Below are 25,000 nucleotides of genomic sequence, written 5' to 3' on the forward strand. Positions count from 1 at the left end.
TATTCTTTTGCTTTCCCGAAGCTTTACGCTTCCCTCTCGCGCCAGTTCACCCTTTTAGGTGGGCGGGAGAACACCTTTCAGTGGGGCTCTGCCCTCTAATCTTCCTCGAGCACGTGCCGCGTGGCTGGTAGGCGCCTTGTCGGAGCTTTTCCTTTCTGTTTGTGCTGCAGAGCTGTCGTAGTTCCTACCCGATTTTCTCGGAATTTTCCCGGAATTTTCACTGCCGCGCTGCACTTCGCTCTCGTAGCGATCTTGTTTTTATTCGCACCCGTACGGAATGATGATGACATTTTCCGGGTTTTCCAGCTCACGCTAAACGTGAAATACCGTGTATTTTACACGCCGAGTATTTTGTCGTGTTTTTGGGTAAATTTTAACGACACGCTATGAATTATCAACATGGGGATGGGTTTTTTGGTTGCCAAATTATCGTATCATATTATTTAGGACTAGAAACATCAAATGAACTTTAAATTGTAACACTTGTTGCGACAGCGCGTCCCGGTACGGCTCAACCTGTGGAGCGCTCGCTTGTGTCGGAGCCCCTACTGGGTTCGTTGCTTGTGAAACTCGACCTCTGCCTCTACCCCTTGAACGGAACGGACTGTTAATGGATCGTAGTGGTTCCTGATGTCCAAAACCACTGATCGAAGATCTGTTATCAATTCCTTTAAGTTGTTGTTGGCTGCTTTCAAAACCCGCAAAAGGCGGTGAAGACTCCGCTTTCCTTCCTGTGCTGTTCCCCGAGTTGTTGGAACCCAGTTGTTCATCACTGGCTGCTTCTGAACCCACAGCTGAGTTTCTTGAGGTTAGTTCACTCGGCTTCAACTTTTTTATCGCAAGTTGCACACTTTCACGCATTTTGTTCACCTTGTTCTTCAAACCCTCGACCACTTCCTTCAGTTCACTTGGGGGTCTGATCATAGACAGTCTATTGTGGTAATGATGCAGTTGCGACCGGTATATTAGTAAGCTGTTTACATCTTTACACTGCTCAGCCTCCACCGTGGAAACACTGAGTTCATCGATACGCCGTTGACAGGTTTCAATGTTTGTTGTTGGACTCATCACGTGCAAGGAGTCAGTAAAATTGAAGCTCTCCTGAGACAGAGCTCTTAATTTTATGGCCATTTGCCTGTGAGTCATTTGACCCAAATTTTTTACATATCGCAGGGACAATTCATATAAAATTTCTTCGGTTGTTAAATGAATAAAATCCATTTTCAATTAAATAAAGTACTAAACTAATCTAAAACATCCAATTAAAACTACCAAAGTGACGAAAACTAAACAAGACCGATTAAATTTTAAATTTGTGTAACATAGGGTTTTTTTAGTTGGGCGCCAATGTTGAAGTTCTTTAGCTTCACTCCCGGCTAGCAATGGGGAGGAAACACAAATCACTAACATTCATAAAATAACGCCACAAAACAAAACCAAATTAAAATATGTTGCTTATAAACTAAATTCTCATGATTTTATTGCATGCCTGTTCCTCTATCGCATGCTGGAATCTCCTTCTTCCTGGCTCTAATATAATTTCATCGTTTTCTTCTTCCTCTCTGCCTCGTTCTTCTTCTTCTTCTTCTCCGCCGCGCTCTTCTTTCTCTTCTTCGCTGCCTCGCTCTTCTTCCTCTTCCGCTAAATCACACCTCTTCTTATTCTTCTCGCTCGAACGTCTCTTCTTCTTTTCCCTTTAATCTCGCTTCTGTCCTTCTTCTTTCTGCTTCTTCTTCTTACAAGATCTAGCACTTACTTGTTTTTTCTCATACTCATCTAATTCCTTTCAGCGACCACCTGCGTCATCGGATGACCACCAGCAGTAAAGCGCCGCTCCAGCTCCCGCCGCGAGCAGTTGGATGAGAGAAGCTTCAGCTCCCGACAAAAGACCCCTATTTGGGGTCTGGGCGCCCTTGAGGTTACGCTCTTCAGGCTGCTTTGGTCACCTTCCGAACACCCTACTTTAAGGGTTTGCTGGGCGCACTTGGCTATCGCTGCTAACGCTGCCGCTTGACACAATCAGGCCACCAGATTGCACTTCATCCGACACAAACATACGGTGTGGCTCCAACCAACAAACCGTGGCAGAGTGGATGTCGGCTCTCTCTAAAAGTAGCTCGCAAACGTTATGTTGTTCCGCTGCCCACGAATAAGTAAATATTTACCCGTTCCGAGATGCGTTCACCGGGTTTTCCTGGGTGCGTTTTCTGGTTTCGGCCGGATGTATGCGCTTTGGCGTCCGATGGGGAATTTCCGAGAAATCGTTGCGGCACTTCCAAAAGACAGCTGCCGATGTAGGAGTTTTGGCTCAGTTCTGTGGAATTGCCGCGGTGATTTCTTCCGGCGCAGGAAACAGCAGCACACTCGCGGGAAAATCGACAAAAACGCGATGGCGATTAGCAGAGTCCGAAGCGAAGAATCCTGAGTTGCAGTTTTCCTTGTTCGCTTTTTCCTTTTTCTTGTTTTGTTTACACTCAATTTCAGCTGTAAACAGAGCTGGGCGATGATGACAGGTACACGCAACGAATAAAACAGCAACATATGGTTTAAAAATAAGCTAATTGTTACAAATACTGAAACGAATTTGAGTTTTTTGGACAAGCGTTTTCAGAAGTGGACTTTCTTGAATACTAGTAGTCGATTAGCTTGGATGAGTCATTTAAGTCAGAGACATTTGATTAAAGTCTCGTGAAAATATATAAAGTCGTGCATAAGACAGGGCTACTTAATAAATATTTGGTATAATTGCATCAAGGCTAGTTTTGAAAAAAAAAACATACTTTTAAGTTGTAGTTTTTGGTCTTTTCCACATCTTTAAAAAAAAAAAAAACAGAACGTTAGACTATGAAATAAAATATAGTTTGTGAAGATTTCATCTATGTATAAAAAGCAATTTCTGTATGTTTGTATGTCCTCTATAGACTCAGCTGTCTTAAGTGCTAGAGGTCTGAAATTTGGCATGAATGCTTATTAGGACCAGGAATTGTAATATCTTTCGACGTTGACGTCCAAACCCCTTTCGCTGAGTTAATCTATGCAAGAGAGAATCACTCTTTCTCTCTCTGTGTTTACATTGTAACTCAGACTCAGATACGGAATTTATGATCAGTGATCAATAAAGAATTCAGTCTCAGACTGGTGGCTAATTTCGATCGACGTGTTTTATTACATCTTGAAAACGTAAGTGAAAACTTAAGTACCGACACTAAAATTGACGACGAGGAAAAGTGCCCGCATAAATCAGTATTATATAGTGACTATTCCCATTATCTTCTTCCCAAGACAACAAAAAGATTACTTCTATAGTTTTGGATTATTAAAGTAAGATAAGGCTTATCATTTTTTCATGACATGGAATCGTTTGGACGCACTTTACGATACATCGAACGGGTCGTTAAGTAGAGTTACCATTCAATTTTTTTGCTTTTTTCTACTCAATCTTCAACGAGTTGATCATACGTGTTATCGTTGTCTTATAATCCGCTCATAAAAAGATGACGTTACAACTTATCGTCAACCAACAATGAAAAGATTCAACCCCATGGTGAGATTTTATACATTTTATTAAATTTCAATTAATTTTCCGGAAAAAAATACAAAAAGAAATTTGATTTACTAATTTATTTAATTTTTCACTATTTTTATTACATGATTCATCATTAAAATACTAACCTTCCGCATTCTGCGGATACACCTTCCGGATGTTCCCAATCCTGCAGCACTTCGGTACCAACTGCGATGGCAGTTCCGATCCATCCTTTTTCGTGTTGCCGCAGCACTGCTCAACCTTCCTTGGCTTCCAGCTTCAGCTCTGGAACCAAATGCACCATCATTCTTAGCCGTCGGTTTTTTGTGGAGACACTCGATTACCTGGGCCTGGAATTAAACATTTTACTTTAAAAAACAAATCTTATTACCACAATAAATTAGTCAGTGTACTCACCGTCATACCACCGGAACCGTTTCTGTTGCCTACCGCACCCATGATGAATTTAGATTCATCAGAACCTGACCAAAATGGTAACACTTTTCCGGGAGATGATTTTTTTATTCACAATTTTTGCCACGCGGGTGATGCTGACAGCAGAAAAAATGTGAGGAGCGTTGCTAAAATATTCGATTATTTTTTATGAATATCAACTGAATCTTTCATGAATAATTTTGTATCTTATCGGTGCGTTGCCAAATTAATCAATTAATTTCTTGGAAGATTATACGTATCTTTTAACAATGGTTTTTAATTGGTTTCTAGTAAAGGCACATTAGCAATGACCCAAAAGCAATCGAAACTATTAATGCAATCAGAACCAAATGGTTCGCAAGATTCACAGTATGGTTCTTAGCTATGCGGGTGGTTAATTATATAAATTCACTTCCCGCGTATGTCATTTGCTGTGTTGCACTTTTTTCAACCGTAATTCGTGCAGGGACACGTGTGAAAACTTTGAAAACGAGTGGCTTGTAGAGTCAGCATAAGCTGTGATAAAAGCCCTAATTATTTGAAGTGCTAAGTGCTGAAACAAAGGAATTTTTTCATCTGTTTTGTGTAGGCTGAGCTATTAAGCAAGAGAGCTGCACAATAGAGCTTGCCGGTGGATCGGTGTAAAGCTAAAGCGGGATTCTTCAATAGTAACGCCATTTTGGAGAAGAAATTGGAATCATTTGTACTATCAACGCTATTGTTCATCATTCGTGGAAGCCGAGCGGAGTCAGCTGGTGATTGTTTGGGTTCAGTGGTGACTTGGTGAGACGGCTTCTGCTGAGACGGATTCTGGTGAGAAGGATTTCGGTGAGACGCATTCTGGTTAGACGAATTCTGGTGAGTGGTTCGGCACTGTTGGAAATAATTTGGTGAGTAATTCCGTGATTTTGTACTTTTAGTCACCCTTATTCTGGTTTACGGCGTATCTGCCATTCGTTCGAACGGATACTTTCGATCGAATTCGAAAAAGCTATTCTTGTTTTCGTTCGAATGCAATACGTTCGATGTTGGTGTTACCAGATGAACTTCGAAATTTCTAGGCAGCCCTGGTGTATAAAACTGACAGTTGTTGACGTAAAATTTCAATCAACATTTTTCATCACTCTCTGGTGGAAATTTTTTCGTCGGCCAGTGACGGCTATATTTAATTTCGCAATTCAAGAAGATGTCAATTCTAGGTGTTCTGAATGGTGATTTATTTAGAAGAATGTGCAGTGATTCGCTGGGTTCCTGGAATTTAATCAAACCCAAACTAGAGCAGAGCGTCAACAGTGGCTGGAGCTGATCGCGGTAACGAAACTATCCTGGCAAAATACCATCGTCGGCAGTAGCAAAACAAAACACCGTTTGATACCAAGGCTTTTTCTGTGGCCTAGTTGGTCTCCGATCACAAAAAAGTTACCCGTGATGAAAACCAGGAATAACGTAGACGCTGCCGTTATCTGTCCTGCGAAAAGTTGTGCCGTCTCAGAAAATTCTAAATATCGGAACTCGACCATGATCCCGATCTTAAAATTTGTGATTATGCCAAATAAATAATTTAACTATATTTTATCTGAACTTAGAACATTTTTTTTATTTTCATGTAAAAATAAGGAAAATTGATCCCAGAGAATTTAAAATTATTTAGTACCCTATTAATCCTACCCCCACAGGCTTATCCGTGATCAAAAATCTCCGAATAGTTGGCTCAATTCGTTCTAGATCGCAATTTTCCTATGATAAGTTTCAAGTTCCTTTTTTTTCTCCCATTTCCTCCTAATGGTGCACAACATATGTTTGAATTATACAAGAGTATTGCATGCAAACGTTTGCGGTTCGCAGCATTAAACTTGCGTTTGTCAAGACGAAGGAAAAATACTTTCGATCGAAAACGAGAATGCAAAAATTCGTTCGAACGAACCCGACGAACGATGTTCGAAAAATCGAACTGTTCTAATACGTTCGAACGAAAACAAGAATACGAATGGGGGAAACTTTCGATCGAATGTCATTCGATCGAAAACGAGAATAAGGGTGAGTGACTCGACCTCTTTCGATTGCACAATTATAATGGCCAATGTAAATGGAAATATTATTGGTTCCATGGAACCCTATGTTCCGGGAACAGTGTTCAGTCAGTATGCCGAGCGATTTGAACATTTTTTCGAATTTAATCAAACCCCTGATGACCGAAAAAGGTCTCTTTTTATTACATTGAGCGGTCCTGTAATTTTTAGTGAGCTCAAATTGCTGTTTCCGGGTCAAAATTTGAATACGGTAACCTATACGGATATGATTGCTCGTCTCAAATCTAGATTCGATAAAGAGGATACTGACGTAGTGCAGTGCTTCAAATTAGAATCTAGAATACAGACAGAAGATGAAACGGTTGAAAGCTTTATTTTAGATTTGAAATTAATAGCTTCGCAGTGTGACTTGGGCGATTATAAAGATAAGGCAATACGAAACAGAATTTTAGTGGGAATCAGGGACAAGGAATTACAACGAGAGTTATTAAAACAGGATCGCTTAACATTGCAAACTGCTGAACGCATAGTTACCCAATGGGAATTGGCTTCAAACAGAGCAAAAATTTTAAGTAACAACAATCCAGAAAATTCTTATGTGGGATCAGTAAGAGAGAGGTTGGGAAGAAGGGCTTATCACGGTGGCAATCGATTCCAATCAACTCCGAGAAGAGATGCAGACTATCGTAGCCGCAGTAGGAGTCGTGGAGAACAGAGGGGCAGGAGAGTTTCTTTCGGAGAAAGAAGCAATGAGAACCGCTACTCCAATCTAATTTGCAACCGCTGTGGGCAGAAAGGACACATTAAAAGGCAGTGTAGCGTCTCCTTTAACAACAGACCGGGTACCAGCAGAACAGATCGTGTTCAAAGTGTGGCTGTTCCAGCTCCTTCACGAACCACTATGGGTAAAATTAATCAGGCGCTGACCAGACTTAGAGTTGAGTTGAGTGAGGACTCTGAAGAGGACGATTCATCACCAGGTGATTATTATTTTTGTATGAAGGTGTCAAATGTGAACAGGTCGGATAGCTCATGCTTGCTAAATGTTAGTTTGGAAGGAAATATTTTCACTATGGAAGTTGATACTGGCTCAGCTGTGTCTGTAATGGGAGAAAAAATGTTTCGTAAATTTTTTTCTGTTCATCTTTTCAAAAGTAACAGAAAATTAGTTGTTGTAAACGGTGGTCATTTGGAAATTCTAGGTGAGGCAAACGTATTGGTAAATTTTAACAATTGTAGGGAGAAACTTCCCCTGATTGTTTTAAAAGAAAGTATGTACCAGCCAAATTACAATTCTTATCCTCTCATAGGAAGAGAATGGTTGGACGTATTTTTTCCAGAATGGAAAAAAACATTCGCTTGTAAAACTTCAAGTATAAAAAATGTTGCAGTGTTGCCAAACAAGAATGAAATTATTACAGATCTTAAGAAAAAATTTGCAAATGTGTTTGAAAAGGATTTTTCTCAACCCATCAGAGGGTATGAAGCTGAACTTGTCCTTAAAGTTGATAAACCGATTTTTAAAAAAGCTTATGACGTTCCTTATGGACTTAAAGAAAAAGTTTTAGAACATTTGGCAAAATTGGAAAGAGAAAACGTAATTACGCCAATTGAAACGAGTGAATGGGCGTCTCCAGTTATTGCCGTAGTAAAGAAGAATCAAGACATTCGGTTAGTCATAGATTGTAAAGTGTCCATAAATAAATGTATTATTCCAAATACCTATCCTTTGCCAGTAGCTCAGGATATTTTTGCAAAACTTTCAGGTTGTACTACGTTTTGTGTTTTGGACCTTGAAGGGGCTTACACTCAATTGTCATTATCAGAAGAGAGCAAAAAATTCATGGTTATTAACACCATCAAAGGTTTATTTACTTATAATAGGCTCCCTCAAGGCGTGTCTTCAAGTTGTGCAATATTTCAGAGTACAATGGAAAAGATTTTGGGAAATATTGAAGGAGTTTCTGTATATTTAGACGATGTTCTAATTTCAGGACGTAATGCTGACGAATGTAAAAGACGATTATTCCTTGTTCTTCAACGTTTATCAGTGGCTAATATAAAAGTAAACTGGCAAAAATGTAAGTTTTTTGTGTCCGAGCTATCATATTTAGGGCATATTATATCAGATAAAGGTCTGAGTCCATGTCCAGATAAACTTTCTACGATAAAAAATGCGCCGAAACCAACCAATACAACTGAACTTAAATCGTATTTAGGATTGATTAATTATTATGGTAAATTTGTACCTAAGCTTGCTTTACATCTCTCGCCACTCTATAATTTATTAAGAAAAGATACTAAATACAAATGGACTGTTGAATGTCAAAAATCTTTTGAAGTTAGCAAGGAGGCTTTGTTGAAATCGAAAATTTTGGATTTTTATGATCCCACCAAGCCTTTAGTTATCATAACAGATGCTTGTAACTATGGATTGGGTGGTGTTTTGGCCCAGGTAGTGGAAGGAAAAGAAAAACCGATAAGTTTTACGTCTTTTTCCTTGAATAATGCTCAAAAGGCTTATCCTATATTACATTTAGAAGCTCTTGCGCTCGTTTGTACTATAAAAAAATTTCACAAATATTTATACGGCCACAAGTTTACGGTATTTACAGATCACAAACCTCTTATAGGAATTTTTGGCAAAGAAGGAAAAAAATCGATTTTTGTTACTAGGCTACAAAGATATGTTTTAGAACTATCAATTTATGATTTCAACATATGTTACAGAAAAGGAGAAAAACTTGCAAACGCAGATTTCTGTTCGAGATTTCCTTTACTACAAAATGTTCCTTCGAGCCTCGACACAACAGTCATACAAAGTTTAAATTATGGGAACAATATGCCTTTGGATTATGTGAAGGTTGCAAATGAAACAGGAAAAGACCAAGTTTTGAAACAAGTTATGATTTTTGTCCAAAAAGGTTGGCCACAGAGGATAGAAAAAATATATAGTAATATGTTTTCGAAGCAAATCGACTTGGAATTATTGAACGGTTGTTTGCTCTTTCAAAATCGTGTGGTGATACCAAAAAGTATAATTCCAGAAATATTGAAACTGTTACATGTTAATCATTCTGGTGTTGTCAAAATGAAACAGCTAGCAAGACAAACTGTTTATTGGGAAGGTTTGAATACAGACATTGAGCAGCATGTACGCCATTGTTTAACTTGCTGTAAAATGACGGCAGACCCAATTAAAGTTAAAAATTCCAAATGGATCCCCACGACTAAACCATTTAGTAGAATACACGCGGATTTTTTTTATTTCGGACAGAAGATATTTTTAATAGTAGTGGATAGTTATTCAAAATGGATCGAGATAGAGTGGATGAAATATGGCACAGACGCGGCAAAAGTTATCAAAAAGTTTGCCAGAATATTTTCAACATTTGGTTTACCAGATATTGTGGTAACAGACAATGGTCCTCCCTTTAATTCACAAGCCTTTATCAACTTTCTCAAAAACCAAGGAATTGAAGTTCTTAAGAGTCCACCTTATCATCCATCGAGTAATGGTCAGGCTGAAAGGATGGTAAGGCTGGTGAAAGAAGTGTTCAAAAAGTATTTGTTGGAGCCCGAAATTCGTTCATGGGATACGGAAGATCAATTAAATTATTTCCTTCTTAACTACAGAAATACTTGTATTACAAGTGAGAAGATTTTTCCTTCAGAAAAAATATTTAGTTACAGACCAAAAACACTGATAGATTTAATAAATCCTAAAAGTCATTTCTCGAGAAATATGAAAGAAAACACAGCTGACATAAAACACAGAAAACAGTTTACGATTGACAAAAACAAAACAGTTGATAAGTTTGATACTTTAGTTGTAGGCGACAAAGTGTGGATCAGATGTTATAAACAGCATACTTTAGAAAAATGGATAGAAGCTATATTTGTAAAACGAATATCATCGAACATATTTCAGGTGACGTGTGGAAACGTGACTACCAACGTGCACCGAGACCAGATAAAGATTGCGAGTAGAGAGTTAACGCGGCCCAATATTATGGTACCAATCGTTTCCAATAAAAGAAAAAGAGCACCTTCGATCGATGAAGAAGAAGACTTAGAAGGTTTTGATAATGAAATAAAATTAGGAAGCGATCAAATCGGAAAATTTAATGAAAATGGCTCTAAAATGGAGATTGTAAGGAGGTCAGCTAGAATAAAACATAAAAAAATAGCTTTAGATAAAAACTGAATTATAAAAGAATTAAACATGAATTAGATACAAATTATTTTAAGTTATTCTATGTAAGTAAGTTTTTAAAAGGGAAGAATTGTAATATCTTTCGACGTTGACGTCCAAACCCCTTTCGCTGAGTTAATCTATGCAAGAGAGAATCACTCTTTCTCTCTCTGTGTTTACATTGTAACTCAGACTCAGATACGGAATTTATGATCAGTGATCAATAAAGAATTCAGTCTCAGACTGGTGGCTAATTTCGATCGACGTGTTTTATTACATCTTGAAAACGTAAGTGAAAACTTAAGTACCGACACTAAAGGAATGATGAAAAATGTTTTCAGTTTTTCGTATGACCCCTTCTGAAGGGGGTCGTCCATACAAGACAAATATTGTTTTCGCGATATTGACGTTACTTTTCGTCAGATCGTGTTGAAAATTTGCACATGAATGTTTTGAAAGACGGGCAATTGATTTCAGGTGTCAAGGTGTGTGTAAGGGGTCAGCCAAAGGGATCGTCCATATTAACTGTTCGCTTTTTTGCGATATTGATGTTATTATACATCGTATTCAGCGAAAATTGATATACGATAGTTTTGAGTGACGTGAAATCGATTTGAGGTATCAAATTCAGTGTAAGGGTCCGGCAAAAGAGGTCGTCCATATCAACTTTTCAATATCTTAGTGATATTGACGTATACATCGGATTGGGATGAAAATTTGCACATAGGAGTTATTAGGGACAATCAGTTGATTTCACTTAACCAAATTAAAAACAGGGCTCGGCCAAGGGGGTCGTCCATATTAACTATTCACTGTTAATGCGATATCGTCGTTATTATACAACGGATTCAGATGAAAATTGATACACGACAGTTTTGAGGGACGAGCAATGGATTTCAGATATTAAATTCAGTGTAAGGGTCCATATTAACCTTTCAATATCGTCGTTATTTGACATCGGATTGTAATGTAATTTTGCACACGGTAGTTTTCGGGGACTGGCAATCGATTTTAGAGGACAAATGTTTTGCCAGGGGTCGACGAAAGGGGTCGTCCATATTAATTAATTTTTCACTGATTTTAGCAATATTGATGTTATTATGCAATGGATAGCTTTGAAGATTTGCACACGGGAGTTTTGAGGGAAGGGCAATCAATTTCAGGTATAAAAGAGTGTATAAGAGGCCACCGAAAGGAGTTTAACTTTTTGGAAATAATAGCGTTGTTATGCAACGATCGATTCAAAATTTAAACACGGGGGTTTTTGGCACGGTCAGTTGATTCCTGATTTCGACAGAAAAAGTAATCGTCCATTATTTTTGCAATTATTACTTAACAATGAATTCGGAAGTGCATCTGGAGAATTTTCGCAACTGACTTTCATACAAACTGTTCATGACATATTCCAAGTTCAAAGCGAAACGTAGTTCGTATGGGATCAGCTAGTAATTGTATAAAAATGGGAAGTAGCACTGTCACTTCAACTATGACCTTTCTCAACTTTTTACTCGGATGATATTTTTTGTTCTAATTTTCTGCGTGAGATGGATAAGCTATTCCGTACAATATAATTTCACAAAATTTGACCTTTTTGAAATATGTGTGGACTGTTTATGAGATGAAACTATGTCCAGACTGTCAAAAACTACTCTACAGTTAAGAAAGTTATTTGGAAATTTTCCAAACATTATAATTTTCCCGGTGATGAGCTGAAATTAACGTTTTTTCCCGACGAGGCGATGAAATCCCGAAGGTTTTCCCGGATCGCTACCACGGACGCTCCAAGACAATAGAAAACCCACTAATTAGTTCTAGAGTGTCAATTTGATTTCTGGCTGAAAATCACTTGTTTCTCAACCAATATGTATAAAGTTTAAAGTTCGAGAAACCTTACCGCGTAGCTAAAAAGATATTGTGAAAACATTATTATGAGTATTGTACAGATCGGTTGAAAAAAAAAAAGAAAAATACAGCGGTTGTAGTCCGAAGTTAAATTAAAATCATGCCCTTCATTCCCCTCATTATTCAAACGTTGGCAATTTTTCTTTGAAGTTTTTACTTTTTTTCTCGATATTATTACATAGAAGTTCGGGCCATTGTCTACATTAAATCTTTGGAATAATAAAGCACAGTCGTTTGTGATAAATATTATAAGCAGATGAAAACAAAACAAAACCCGTTTTTTATGAAAAAGTATAAATTGAAATAAAAATAATGAAAAAAAGTCCCAAGTTTAAAAATAAATTAAAAAAAGATCAGCTCTTTTCTAAGAAATATATTACCGTAGTTTGGTACATTCGTCCATGAGTTTCGTGTTCAATCTGAAAGAAAATAAACATAGATTCAGTTTTTATTAAAATATTTACCACTATAATTAATTTTTAAACCAATAAGAAGATTGATAAATATTGCAATACAGAAAATCTTATGGTATGGTAAACTAATTCTTGGTTGCAAAGAGTTTAAAGCACTGTGCTTGTTCTACTTTTTTTTTTTATAAGAAACCCTGAAAACCAACGTCATATAAAACATAGAAACTTCTTTCATGAAAAATTCACAGTTTTCGTGCAGCGTGATTTTTCATATACTTATATATTTTTTACAGAATTTTAGTTTAATTAATGTAAGAGGACGAATGACCATGTTGGTTAAAATCCTCTATAAATAAACAAATTAGAATAGAATAGAATTTAGTTTAATCCACAATTTATAGTTTCCGCGCTAAACTGATAGTATCCGCGCTAAATTCAAAATCTACATTTATAAGGTAAAATCCTCCGCAAAGGCGATTCATAATATAACAGAGATAAAAAAAAACTGAGGTTAGTTTTGATATAAAACAGATTCAGAATGGAATTCATAATTCAGATAAATAATCAGTTTCAGAAACTCGAATTCAGATTTAAGACCTGCAGAGGTCAAAATTGAAGTAAAAATATTCAGATTAAGAGTTCTGATTCGATTGAATGAATTTCAAACGAAACAGAGCATTCTTATAATAGGGCTCTTGGGAAGAATGATAGCTTAGTGTTAAGTTCATTGAAAAAAGCATTCATATAATTGTTTCAATGGGTACAAAACTAAGCCTAATGCTTACAATACCTACCAAATTTAGTTGAATCGCTAATGATAATGCTATGTATGTATGTATGTTAAAAAAAACTGTTCTTTTAAAGCAATCTGTATGATCTTGTAACATTTCATTCGTTAAAAAATCTATCATCATCATAACACATTTATTTTAAAATTCTTTCCCTATGTCTGTCTCTCCATGTGGCAGCTATCTTTAACTATATACTTTTAAAGCGGATTTTAAGCCATCACTAAAGGATTTTAGCTTTTCAACATGTGTCATTTTTAAAAAGGTTGCAATACTTACTTTCAAACATGGCAACAGCAGCGTATTGATGTTTTATTTCCATAACAATACTAACGACGAATATTAGTTTTGTACTGGAGCGGAACAATCAGCATTATGACGATATTGGCTCTAATTTGTTGGTCATTTCTAATCATTCTTAATTTGAGAATTTGGTGACGTGTTTCGGTTCAATTAAAATCTGAATTTATATGATTGCATCTTCATCAACACGACTCTTTATCTGCTTAGAATTCGGCAAATTCCTTCGCACATTTTTCGGTACTCGAGATCCTTAGTGCTTCTTCTTCATAATCATCAAAGTTGCTAGTATCACCAGGCCCTTTACAGCGTGGAATGAAAGGTGCCTCAATCTTCTTTTGGAAAACAGCAATCCAATCAGTTGATGCAAACCATCTGTGACCCTTTATATCATTTACGCCAGCTTTCAAGTTACCATAACGCTTTGTAAGATCCACTTGGAGAAGATTTCTCAGAAGATCCTTCAGCTCTGAACCGAAATGGGAAGGGAATCGTACTTTTCCCGATACAATCTTTTCATAAATCTGTATCGGTTGATCTGCGAAGAACGGTGGATATCCAGCAGCCATTTCATAGACTAAAACTCCTAATGCCCACCAGTCGACAGCTTTATTATATCCTTTGCTCAAAATAATTTCTGGAGCCAAGTACTCCGGGGTTCCACACAGAGTCCATGTTCTGCCTTTAACGCGTTTTGCGAAGCCAAAGTCAGTAACTTTCAAGTACCCTTGAGAGTCGATCAAAAGATTTTCAGGTTTCAAATCACGGTATATTAAATCTAAGTAATGTAAGTACTCAAATGCCAGGACTATCTGCGCTGCGTAGAATCTGGAATGAGGCTCCGAAAATCTTCCCACTTTGCGTAGATGTGAAAACATTTCTCCTCCAGGAACATATTCCAACACCATGTAAAGATTAGAGTTGTCCTTAAAGTGGAACTTCAAACTAACCAAAAATGGAAACGAAATTGCTTGTAATATTCTTTTCTCGTTGAGCGTATGTTCCACCTGCTTAAGCTTAACGACCTTTTGCTTGTCCAAAATCTTCATGGCATAGTAATCTTTAGTTGATTTATGTTGTACTATCATGACTCTGCCAAAAGAGCCAGTACCAAGTGTTTTGATACGCTCGAAGTCGTCCAAGGCTGCAGTATTTGTTGGATTCCGCTTCCATTTTTCTTCAAAATCTTCTTTTGCTTGATCCAAGAACTCTTTTACACTTTCAGCTGCATCAACCTTTTTGTTTGTAGATGTTGCGTTGTTCCCCATACTTATGATCTCCACTTTGCAAATATTATTTCTGATCACTCGCGATATCTGGAATTCTAAGAAATCTCAGAACTCTTTCCAAAACTGCATCCAGTGTACTGCCTTACAGTGCGCCAATGTGAGTTCTTTTTCCGACAGGTTACATAAATTTTTCCTTTAAACTCTTACTGCTCCGCCATGTAAGGTTGACCTTTTCTCCAGAAAAAATAATGGTGAAAAGTCTTATCTATGTTTCCCCGAGAACAATCATTGTTAAACTCAATTTTCGTGGCATTAACTGAACGTATCAATAGTCAACTTTGTCATCAGGTTATATTTTTCTTATCTGAAATATTGTTTTATCGATTTCTTATTTCTAGTCTTAACACACAAACACAATTATCTACTAATTCTTCTGTGGACAGCAATGATCACTTTGGTATAACGCCAACTAAAAATTTTCACTTGGTTTCTCGTATAAAATGTCAAGTGACAGTGTCTATCAAGGTCATGTTGAATGACAATTCATGAATCAAGAACAGCGCCTCTGCTGGAAATATAGAAAATCAATCAACATGGACCCCATCTGAAAAACAGCCGAATGGTGAACAAGTGACCCATAAAGAGGTAATATTTTCGGCATGAACTCAAATGAAAGATGTGAAATTAAAAGATGAATAGATAAAGAAAGTTTGCTTTGTATAAGAATAAAATTGTTGAAAATGTAAGTCAGAGGGCATTGTTCTTGAGAAAGTGCAACACTGGTCGGTCAAACTTTTGTTACTCGACGACTACTGCTTTATTCCTGGTCCGAACACCCGTTTTCGATCGAAATTTGGACCAAAGTATTCGCACCGCACCGGTGGTCCATTATAGCAGTTTCAAATAAACGTTTTTTAAAAACGTGAGATTTGGATCCAACTTGAGGAAACACGAGTAGGTTTGCCAGATTTATACCTTGATTGGAAATAATTTCGTTAGAGCAATAGAGTTGCTCTAAAAAGTATGAAATGCAGCTCTGTCTCATACTCAGCTCGATGACTTAAACATCTCGAGAAACATGGAAATAAAACGAATACATTCATATTGTTCATTAAAGTATTGTTCTTTTAAGTTCATAAAAAATGCAAACACACTTAATTGTTGAACTTTATTGATGTTCTGTAACGAAGTAGGTACTGTGACAAAATGTGATACTAACAAGGCAATGAGTAGTGCGATTTTGTCAGCTGCGACGTGATTCAACCTATATGCTTCATTGGACATTTCTACGCAATCAAAAATGCACAACCCATCACCTAATGTGTGCTAAGCTTCAGAGGGTCGAGAAAACTTAAAACATATTTTCTAATAATTGGTTCTTAAGGTAGCTCAAAGCACACGGGGGAATGATCACAAATCCAAGCCCGAGAGCAAGCCCTGATTGAACCAGATATATGTTTAGACGCCACTCTGCCTTCTGAGTCGTGGATAGAAATCACGTAAAAATGTCGTATGATCTAGGATCGAAAGTTAAAATATTTCTGTTAGATTATCTTGTAGTCGTGCTGGAATTGATAAGAAACCTAGTCCTTAAGGTTAGATTTTTTTTTCTATTATTTAGTTTTTCAAATACTTACGGCGAACTAACACTTTAACAAGACAAAATATTCCGTTTCTGACGAATTGTGGTAACCAGCCTCGCTGAACAGCCAGTACTAGCAGAATTGAACTGCTCTGCAGGTACTTTCAACAACATTACAGTTTGTTGAAAATGTTCACTTGCTGGAAGACTCATTTCTTCGAGAACATTTTCATAATATTCTGAAAATTTGAAAAAAAGTAGTCAATGTAAGGTTGATATAAACATATTATGAAGAGCTTCAAAGTTGTCAGTGTGCTCGGTTTCCGATTTCGATTAATCCAATCGGAAATTTGTTCTTATACAAATGTTTAATATATGTTAATCAATTTTTGGTTTACACGGTAAATTTATGTTCAAAACATGCTTATGTACAAGAATTATGAAATAGAATTGGATGTGATTCAACTTACCTATATCAGCAGCTAATTGTTTAGCACCGGAAGTAGAAAGGCTAAGAATGTTGTCTATTTTTTCTTGATATAAAGCCGTTATTTCTTCTGCAACCAAACTCAACAGAACATCAGAGCAAGGTTTCTCTGAAATGTATGCATTATCGCAAAATTTCAACAACGACTGCAATGTGATTGGAGGCGATAAGAGCAGAGGCTCCAAATGTTGGGGCAGTGTTAGTAGATATTGTCCAATTTGCGTTACATATTCTTGGGGAGCGTAGCTGCAATCCGGTAGCACGAAATTATCATTATTTTGGCTTTTTTGGAACGTCATTTCGTTCATTCTTTTCTCTATGGTATGCAAAATCAGCTTGATTACATTATTGTGAATTCTCCAAGAAGTTTTACGCAAAGCCTTGTATTCGTCGGGAAAATACAAATCGCCATTATTTTTCAGTTGCTCATCTGTCCATAGTGTTTCACTTATATCGGCGTTTGCGTTTTTGTCAGTAGATGAATTTGTAATGTTTGATATTTTGGACTCGCAATCTTGCATTATTTGGTAGAAATCACTCAGGTATTGCAAAGTATTTACGTTCAATTGAATCAAACTCCAGTCGGTATTCTCTGCATTGTAGTAAAGTAATTGTTTTTGCAAGCTGGCAAAATACTCGATATATTTGACGAAAAACTTCTTGAATAAGGCGATCAAATAAATCGAAGTGCGATTCCTTGAGATGACCATAGAGCGATGGAATACGTTACTAATCCATTTGGAAATTTTGTCGTTAGTGTTATTTAAGGTTCTCACAATTTCCGTTATATTTCCATCTTTTATAGAATAAGATTGCAAAAGTTCAGTTCCAAAAGAACGTTCTAGCTCGAAATAATTCGATATAAATTGCTCAAAATAACTGAAGATGGCATTTTGTATTCGTTCTTGTAAACCATCAACAATGTTGTAATGTTCAGTAGTTTTTTTCAGTGAGACTGAGAAACTATTGTCTATGGTGGCAATATTTGACAAAGTTTCTATTTTCGAACTTGAAATTTCTAGATGTTTTCTTACAAAATCTCCTCGATTGGGCTGAATTTGTAACAAAGCCTCAATCATGACATGAAATGGTTCTATAGGGTCAATTGTAACTTTCTTACACCATTTTATTTGGCCTTGTAGAAACTCGTGTAAATTATTATAAAATTCAGATAAAACTTCGATTGAGTCGCAATTTTCGACTAGCCTTGCCCAGCTATCCGAAACCGTTTTCTTGTGAACAGTTCTGTAGCACTGCTCCAGATGATTGGCACGTTGAATGATCCGAAACATACCGACATATTTCAAACATGGCTCAACGCCTCCAGTCTGAAAGCATTGTATAATCATTGGACTAATAAGCGACTCGATACGGTTTGCAAAGTATTCTATCTGCAGCTCCCGATCGGTTTGCCCAGGGAAATCTTGTTGAGCTTTGAACGAATTTTGCAATGCAATGAACTTTTCTTCAATAGCATCGATATCTTTTCGTTCGAGCAAATCGTCCAGTTCGTTCGCCAGTGTACTCCAACCATCAGACTCTTGCATGGCCGATTTTATAGATTGAATCCTCCTTAAAATCTTTTCACTGCGCTCCAAGGACGACATGAAAGATCCGGTAGAACTTTGAATTTGCCCAATTTCCGATTGTAGTTGACTCATTTTACTAGTCAATAGCTCTAATTCTGTTTGAAGCCAATTCACCTCTTTAATAACGTGTGGAATTAAACCGGTAACTTGTAAGCTTGATTTTTCAAGTGCAAAGTTAACCTGTTCAACGTAGATCTGCAATCTTGATACACATGTTGTGAAAACTTTCTATAATTAAAAGAAATGCATAAATAGAAAAGTACAGTGAACTTGGTGTTTTACTATAAATAGGTATTTACTCACATCTTTAGAATTCTCATTTTTGTTTGGTTCGAAAATGGTATTTATCCAATTGACAGCATCGAAGGAATCTTCAGAAAAACACACAAAATCCTGAAATGATTAATGTCCTTGTAGATAATTATTGCGTTATAATTTTCGATAATAGTTGAATGAGTTCCATAGCGCTTAACGGTATATGCTAGCTTGTAGTATCTTAACGAATTCTAGGACCTTTTAATTATTCTTGATTGTTTCTTGAAGGGTTAAAACATGACAATAACACTAAACATTACATCCTATCAAGTGCTGAATCCATCCCAATTATACTGATTAAACAAATGAAAGAAGGCACCGGTTTCGGAAACAAGGAGATAATCGAGACATCTTACCATTACAATAACTTATAAGCCAATTTAAAACACAAATTTAGAAATAAATATCAATATTGCAAGACCTAAAACGTAGCACTTGTGAGCTGAAATTGTAAACACGTAGAGATTTGATTCCTTTCGTTATGCGGCTAAATGTGAAAACGAGATGCAAAAACAGCTCTCTACTCCCTCTTCTTACGGTTGCGACTAACGAGCCTATAGTAAACTAATACCGTATTTGTTTATGCCGAGTGTTGCACTAGTGTTGCACTGGTGCACCACTAGGTGCTGTCAAACTGTTTGTTTATTCGGACGGTGTTGCACTGGTTTTGACCTGTCGGAGTTCTGCTTACGGACGGTGGCCCACCGATAATTTTGCCAGTGTTGCGAGAGAGCGTGTGAGTGAGTGAGATAGCAATACACTGGCGACGATTTGTGTTTGTTTTTATCGGGTACGGTGGAACACTCCACGAGTGGAGAAAACAAATACAGTATAAGAGACGAAATGTCACGATTGGAATTTTTCCTTTTCTGTCAGTGTCATCCCAATCGAGCAGAACCAAGCAGTCTTAAAGGCAGCCCTACAGCTGGGTTGAAAGCTCATTATTTGGAAAGGGATGAGATGGCGCCTCTTTGTTTACAGTCTCTTTAGTTGCGACAAAAGCTTATCAAAAGTGGTGGAGAATTTGGCATCTCACTTGTGCACATGAACAAATTCATTATTCACCCCGTGTAGGGCATAAATAAAGAGAGACAGACCGACTCAGGGGGAGCAGTGATGCCAGATTTTGTAGATCTAATTAATATACTAAAACGTTAATAAACATCCAATTCACGTGACAAATCACCCAGGTGAAGCTTTCTTAGAATTCCATAAACCTAGAATAAACCAAATAAAATTTGGATTGTAGTATAATTATAGTCCTACAATTAATGTGCACGAAGTTGTAGGTACTCGATTTATTATTAGGATTGAAAATTGAACTTGTAATAACCGTTTTACAACACCAACTTAGAGTGAAAATACGCTCTTTTGCTATAGACATATAAAAACAGAAATGAGATTTCTAGTAAGTTTTAACCTCAAAAGATTTTTATAGAAATCTTATTTATAGAAATGAGGGAGGCAGAATGACCTGTATGAAATAATTAACGCGATTAGCACACATCACTGGATGTCCCATTGATAGCCGATTCAAGATTACTCGAAGCGATACGTTCCTCTCCCAAATCATGTGACGCGATAACTTGGTCATCTTGCGGAACATGATATGTGGCATATTTATAAGATCCAATAGCAGTAATCCGTTCGATATTTTTGCTAACATTTTCAATTTGTTTGAACCAAATGTCAAAGATCATTGAATAATCTACATGAGAGTTCGATTCGATTCAATCTGTTATCTTGCTCCCTTGGGTGATGGCCTATTGGTTATCGTGACTGTTAGATTATGTTTTCTTGACCAATGGAGTGTTAAAGCAATCATGTAAATAGTACACTTATAAAAAAATAAACCATTCCATTCAACTCAATTCAATTCTTGATGTTCCTATTGTCCTTTAAAGTCTTTTAAAATCTCTGCTGGTTCCATTTCTAATTGACATGTTTTGTTCGGTGCTGATTCTCACCGACTTTGGAAGTTAAAATAGAACAACCTCCTCTATTACCATGCTGTTTAAAGAGAAAATCTATTTTTTTGTTCGTTTGCTATTAAAGAATAAGGTAACACTTAATAGGTTACAAGTATTGAGAAAATTCAGATATGTTTGAAATCAACAATTTGAAGTAGTTTAAATTCAAAATTTGACAATTTTATTTATATCACATACGTAATAACTTACTTTCCTTCGTTTTTTGTTGCCATTACTGTATCTGAATCAAGATCCATACTTCCATGAGTATTCTTTACAAAGGACACTGATGATGGCTTCCGAACCGTTAAATCAGTTGCTAACGAGGGATAGGTGTGAGGTTTGTTTTCTACATCTGTAGATAAATCAATTACTTCTTGGCTTCTGTCTTCTCGGTTAGGCATTCCTTGGTTCATCATCATACTTATAATATTGGAATCGCATTCGGGATTTTTGTACAGCTGTTCATTTTCTGTAAGATTCTGAATAAGTGGCACCGATGGACTTTCCAACGGTTTGTTAAAACTTTTGCGGGTTTTTGTTAACCCTGGAATAAAAGTCTGAAAGAAGAAAATTCATATAACTGTATCTTACATAACTGCGCAATTGGTTGCAGAATTATAGCTTACGGCAGAAATCGGTTGCATCGGCGTAATGATCGTTGTGACAGAATCTGATCCAGTTTGAATGACTTTTCCCGTGTTGGAAATCTTATCCATTGCTTTACGGTAGTTTATATCGTATGTGCACAACTTGACTGCCAAATCTAATAAATTTGCGTTTTCTGGAATTACAGCTTTGTTAGCTACATATGTCCTATAGGCTTCCACAAGAATGTTGGAAAACACAGATTCCTTCTCCTGAAAATGTTTCATTGATTTTCTATAAGCTTTGAAAATGTCCACCATAGTGCTCAGAATCCCTTTATCTTCATTCTCTGAAGAAAACTTGTATAACGTTGTTTGGAACACTTGGACACAAAAATCAAATGCTTTTCGGCAAATTCTATGGCGATCACAGTCATTCAGATATTTTCTGTAAAAATATGAAAAATATAATGTACTAGAAATACTATCCATTGAAAAAATGATAACGTGTAGAATCCATGTGTTCAGCAGGTATTTCAGCCTGTGTAAAGCTCAGATTATGCCAAGAATGTACCCTTTAAAGATTTATTTCAATTTACGGCCTCCATTTTGCCATTTTTCATGTTAAAGAATCTCTTGTCATGCGATAGCCAAGGATTTTTTTTATTTATATTTGACAGATTGGTATACATAGTAGAAATCAGTAACTCAGGTTGAAAAATAAACAAATTTTCTTTAAATTGATAATTATATACTCACTTATCAGTATCCGGAGTACGGTTTAGTTGAATAGTTAAATCCAGGAGCATTTCGTGGTCGTTGCTCTGTCTCAGCAATTCTAAAAGAATGTCGACGCATTTTGAAAGATGTGATGCAAAGCTTCCTGGTCTATCAATATCAGATGAAGGTATTCTCCAAATTCCCTGAAATGTGAATACTTATGTTATTTGTTCGCTAATAAATATAAAAAAGGATATTTTACGTTGAAGAAGTTGTTGTTACGCCTTTCAGTAAATAGCCCAGCAACATAGTTTCCAAGTGTGGTTTTATATGAACTTAACAACAACTTTCGAGCCTCGTCGATGGATCTTGTAGATCCTGGTGCTTTCATGTAGTGATACGACAACCGATAAATTGATTTATAGTGTTCTGGAAATCTAGTTACACATTCTTCAAGATTCTTTATGCAATCCTTAAAAATGCAATCTCGTTCTTCATTACTGATGTCCACCTGTAGAATTGTAGAATGAAAGACATATAAAGTCGCCCGTTTCATCAATCCATTTTACATTTGACCCGTACCTCATCATCGGACGATGTTGCGCTCTCTGAATCAGAGCTAAACTCTTGTTCAGAATTTGGGGTCACTGTTCCAGACGTAGAAGAATTTGTTTCGTTACTTGATGTAGATGACGTATTAGTTCCAATTGTGCTTTCCTGGAAATCATTGTATTTCGAAAAAGTTTAGGAACAGTAAGATTTAAAACGCATTGTTCTCACAAACATTTAGGTAGAATCTCAGCTAAAATTCTAACTGAGCCTAGAAAATTCTCGTTTTACAATGTTAGTCCCTGATACGGCTTAACGAGCTTAAACTATTCTAACGAAGTTACTTTTAAAATATAATTCAAGCATGAAAATATGTTATTTCTGTTCTTGAATAGTCCTGAGTGATGGGCATCCACAGCTAAATATTTTCGAAATTGTTTGTACAAAACGAAACTAATGGCATTCACAACGAACACTCCAAGCATCTTCAAATGAGAACGACAACCCACACCACGTGGTGTATGTACGAGCGTCACGCGAGCGAGCGTCTCTCTGTAATGAACGACGCCTGTGAGAAACAAAACAAGGAGAAAACGACGCTTCGAAGCGAATGGGAGAGAAGCATCATGTCGGGAGAGCAGAGAGCAGCCACGTGATGTACACATTTTGGACGATTGCTTCAAATTGACACTGGGATGGAAATTCTGAACAGATTTGGGGTAATCTATTTGGAAACTTAACGTACCTGTGATTCTCTTCTGGATATTTGATTTACTTCGGGTTCTAATTGCTTTCCTTCGTCTTGTACGAGAGGTTCCTGACTTTTCAGAGAATTATCAACTTCCTTCACACTTTGAACACTGACCGAGCTCTGGGGAACTGTAGAAGGCGATTCCAGTTCCGAATCGCAGTTTTGTTGAACGTTAAGCTTTTTCTTTAACGCTACGTCGTTGATTTTGGCTCGGTTTACAGCAAATGGACTAGAAGACAGTTCTTTCAGTATTTTTTTAAAATATTTTCCGGTGGGTCTTCGGATTGATTCTTGGTTTTCGATATATTTGATTATGGCGGCGTTAATTCTGTAAAACAGTTCACAAGCTTCGATAGAAAGATGAGATGGATTACTGTGGTTTATTTTTATGGGATATGTGGCGTTGTTTTCATACAAATATTTCGATGACTTCAGATAATGCGTTAGATACATAATAGGTTCCTCTTTACGCTTTTCTGCTATTTTTCCAAGCATATAATGGTACAACCATTTTTCATCTTCGTTGCATTGTTCTTGTACATCTTTATTAGAGTCGTTACTCTCACAGTTTACTTTGTTGAAACATTTCTGAGCAAGTTCGATGTATCGAAGCTTTTGTGAAGTTACAAAACGTATACTGAAAATTAGAAAAAAACGAATGTGATTTTATTTATCACCGAAAATATGTGTCTTGTAATAATTTCTTGTAATAAGTTTTCGCTATGCAGTTGAGGTCTCACGTGGAGACGGGTGAAATTGAGATAGGTGTAGAAAATTGAAATGATTTAAACCAGAAATCAATAAAGCAGATACAATTTTTCGTTTTTTATATTGGAAAGTTTTTCAATGCACTATGACCACTTTCTATAGCCGCACGCACCCCAATTTATCGAATTTTCTTATGACACATGTCCTTTATAAGGGTAAAAGGGATCGAAACAGATTACTTCATGAGGTTCGTACAGAATGATTCATTGATATTCGAAACTTTGAATTATACATTGTTGGTTTCCATCGTAGGAAAAGTTGATTTTATCCACATTTTAATATATGACACATTTCAAGCGCTTGTACCGCCAATAAACGATTTTTATCCACTCGCGAATCCAAAAAACTTAAACTTACAATATGATTTCGACATTTTAAATCACACAAAACCCAAGGAATATTTAAATAAGGTAGTGTCGAGAGCCATATTGGATTTTTTTTGTGACGTCACAAAAACGAATATATCGAAAATTTATATGCGAATGGCAGAAATTTCAAAGAAAAACATGTTTTAGAACGAAAATGAATTCCAATTTCATTTTGATTGTGATGTAAGACCTCTATTTCACTATGTTATGAAATTTTCTGGTCCTTTGAAGATTGTATTATGTTTTTTTCTCATTTTATTAATGAACGCAATGTCATCTTGAAGCTAAAATGTTCAAAAACGAAGATAAAATCTACTTTAAAAAGGTCTAGCTTGTAGTTATTGAGTGTTCAACTGATTGTCATGATTTTTATCCAATCGGTTTACCATATTCAATTCTTATGTAGAACAATTAACATCAATTGATTATTGTTAACTCGATTTCCTAAAATGCGAATAAATAATTGTGGTTTTATATCAAAGTTTGTTTTTTGATAACT

The 25,000-nt window shown here is 36.5% G+C and overlaps 5 protein-coding genes across 7 annotated transcripts in view; 1 reads left to right on the top strand and 4 right to left on the bottom strand.

Moving 5' to 3' along the window:
• LOC129748827 (phosphoribosylformylglycinamidine synthase) overlaps window positions 1-13,706 on the bottom strand; it is a 21,605-nt gene extending 7,899 nt beyond the window's left edge. Inside the window, exons 1-2 of the mRNA XM_055743587.1 lie at window positions 13,566-13,706; window positions 12,469-12,507 (exon numbers count right to left, since the gene is read on the bottom strand). Of these exons, the coding sequence (XP_055599562.1) occupies window positions 12,469-12,483 (15 nt within the window). The 5' untranslated portion in view covers window positions 12,484-12,507; window positions 13,566-13,706. The remainder of the gene's footprint in view (window positions 1-12,468; window positions 12,508-13,565) is intronic.
• On the top strand, window positions 4,373-10,380 carry LOC129748837 (uncharacterized). Its single transcript, XM_055743606.1, has 3 exons — window positions 4,373-4,819; window positions 6,004-6,971; window positions 9,923-10,380. Exons 2-3 carry the CDS (start codon window positions 6,035-6,037, stop codon window positions 9,979-9,981), a joined length of 996 nt encoding a protein of 331 aa, XP_055599581.1. The 5' UTR covers window positions 4,373-4,819; window positions 6,004-6,034; the 3' UTR covers window positions 9,982-10,380.
• LOC129748836 (cAMP-dependent protein kinase catalytic subunit 1) lies at window positions 13,566-15,283 on the bottom strand. Its single transcript, XM_055743605.1, has 2 exons — window positions 14,962-15,283; window positions 13,566-14,902 (listed from the first exon to the last, which is right to left on the bottom strand). Exon 2 carries the CDS (start codon window positions 14,852-14,854, stop codon window positions 13,793-13,795), a length of 1,062 nt encoding a protein of 353 aa, XP_055599580.1. The 5' UTR covers window positions 14,855-14,902; window positions 14,962-15,283; the 3' UTR covers window positions 13,566-13,792.
• Window positions 15,284-15,969: 686 nt separating this feature from the next.
• LOC129748831 (conserved oligomeric Golgi complex subunit 7) lies at window positions 15,970-19,296 on the bottom strand. 3 transcript variants are annotated; one of them, XM_055743599.1, is made up of 5 exons: window positions 19,145-19,296; window positions 18,777-18,866; window positions 16,868-18,701; window positions 16,453-16,636; window positions 15,970-16,332 (listed from the first exon to the last, which is right to left on the bottom strand). In XM_055743599.1, the coding sequence occupies exons 1-4, from the start codon at window positions 19,145-19,147 to the stop codon at window positions 16,467-16,469; spliced, it is 2,097 nt and encodes a 698-aa protein (XP_055599574.1). In that variant the 5' UTR covers window positions 19,148-19,296; the 3' UTR covers window positions 15,970-16,332; window positions 16,453-16,466. The 3 variants fall into 3 exon arrangements, with proteins under 3 accessions (XP_055599574.1, XP_055599575.1, XP_055599573.1); XM_055743600.1 differs by having other exon boundaries at window positions 15,970-16,380; XM_055743598.1 differs by having other exon boundaries at window positions 15,970-16,398.
• Window positions 19,297-20,916: 1,620 nt separating this feature from the next.
• LOC129748833 (calcineurin-binding protein cabin-1-like) lies at window positions 20,917-24,038 on the bottom strand. The gene is made up of 6 exons (XM_055743601.1): window positions 23,360-24,038; window positions 22,648-22,782; window positions 22,328-22,576; window positions 22,105-22,268; window positions 21,388-21,793; window positions 20,917-21,318 (listed from the first exon to the last, which is right to left on the bottom strand). Exons 1-6 carry the CDS (start codon window positions 23,858-23,860, stop codon window positions 20,965-20,967), a joined length of 1,809 nt encoding a protein of 602 aa, XP_055599576.1. The 5' UTR covers window positions 23,861-24,038; the 3' UTR covers window positions 20,917-20,964.
• Between the last annotated feature and the right edge of the window lie 962 nt (window positions 24,039-25,000).

This window comes from Uranotaenia lowii, chromosome 2, assembly GCF_029784155.1.
Source record: "Uranotaenia lowii strain MFRU-FL chromosome 2, ASM2978415v1, whole genome shotgun sequence".
Taxonomy (NCBI): domain Eukaryota; kingdom Metazoa; phylum Arthropoda; class Insecta; order Diptera; family Culicidae; genus Uranotaenia; species Uranotaenia lowii.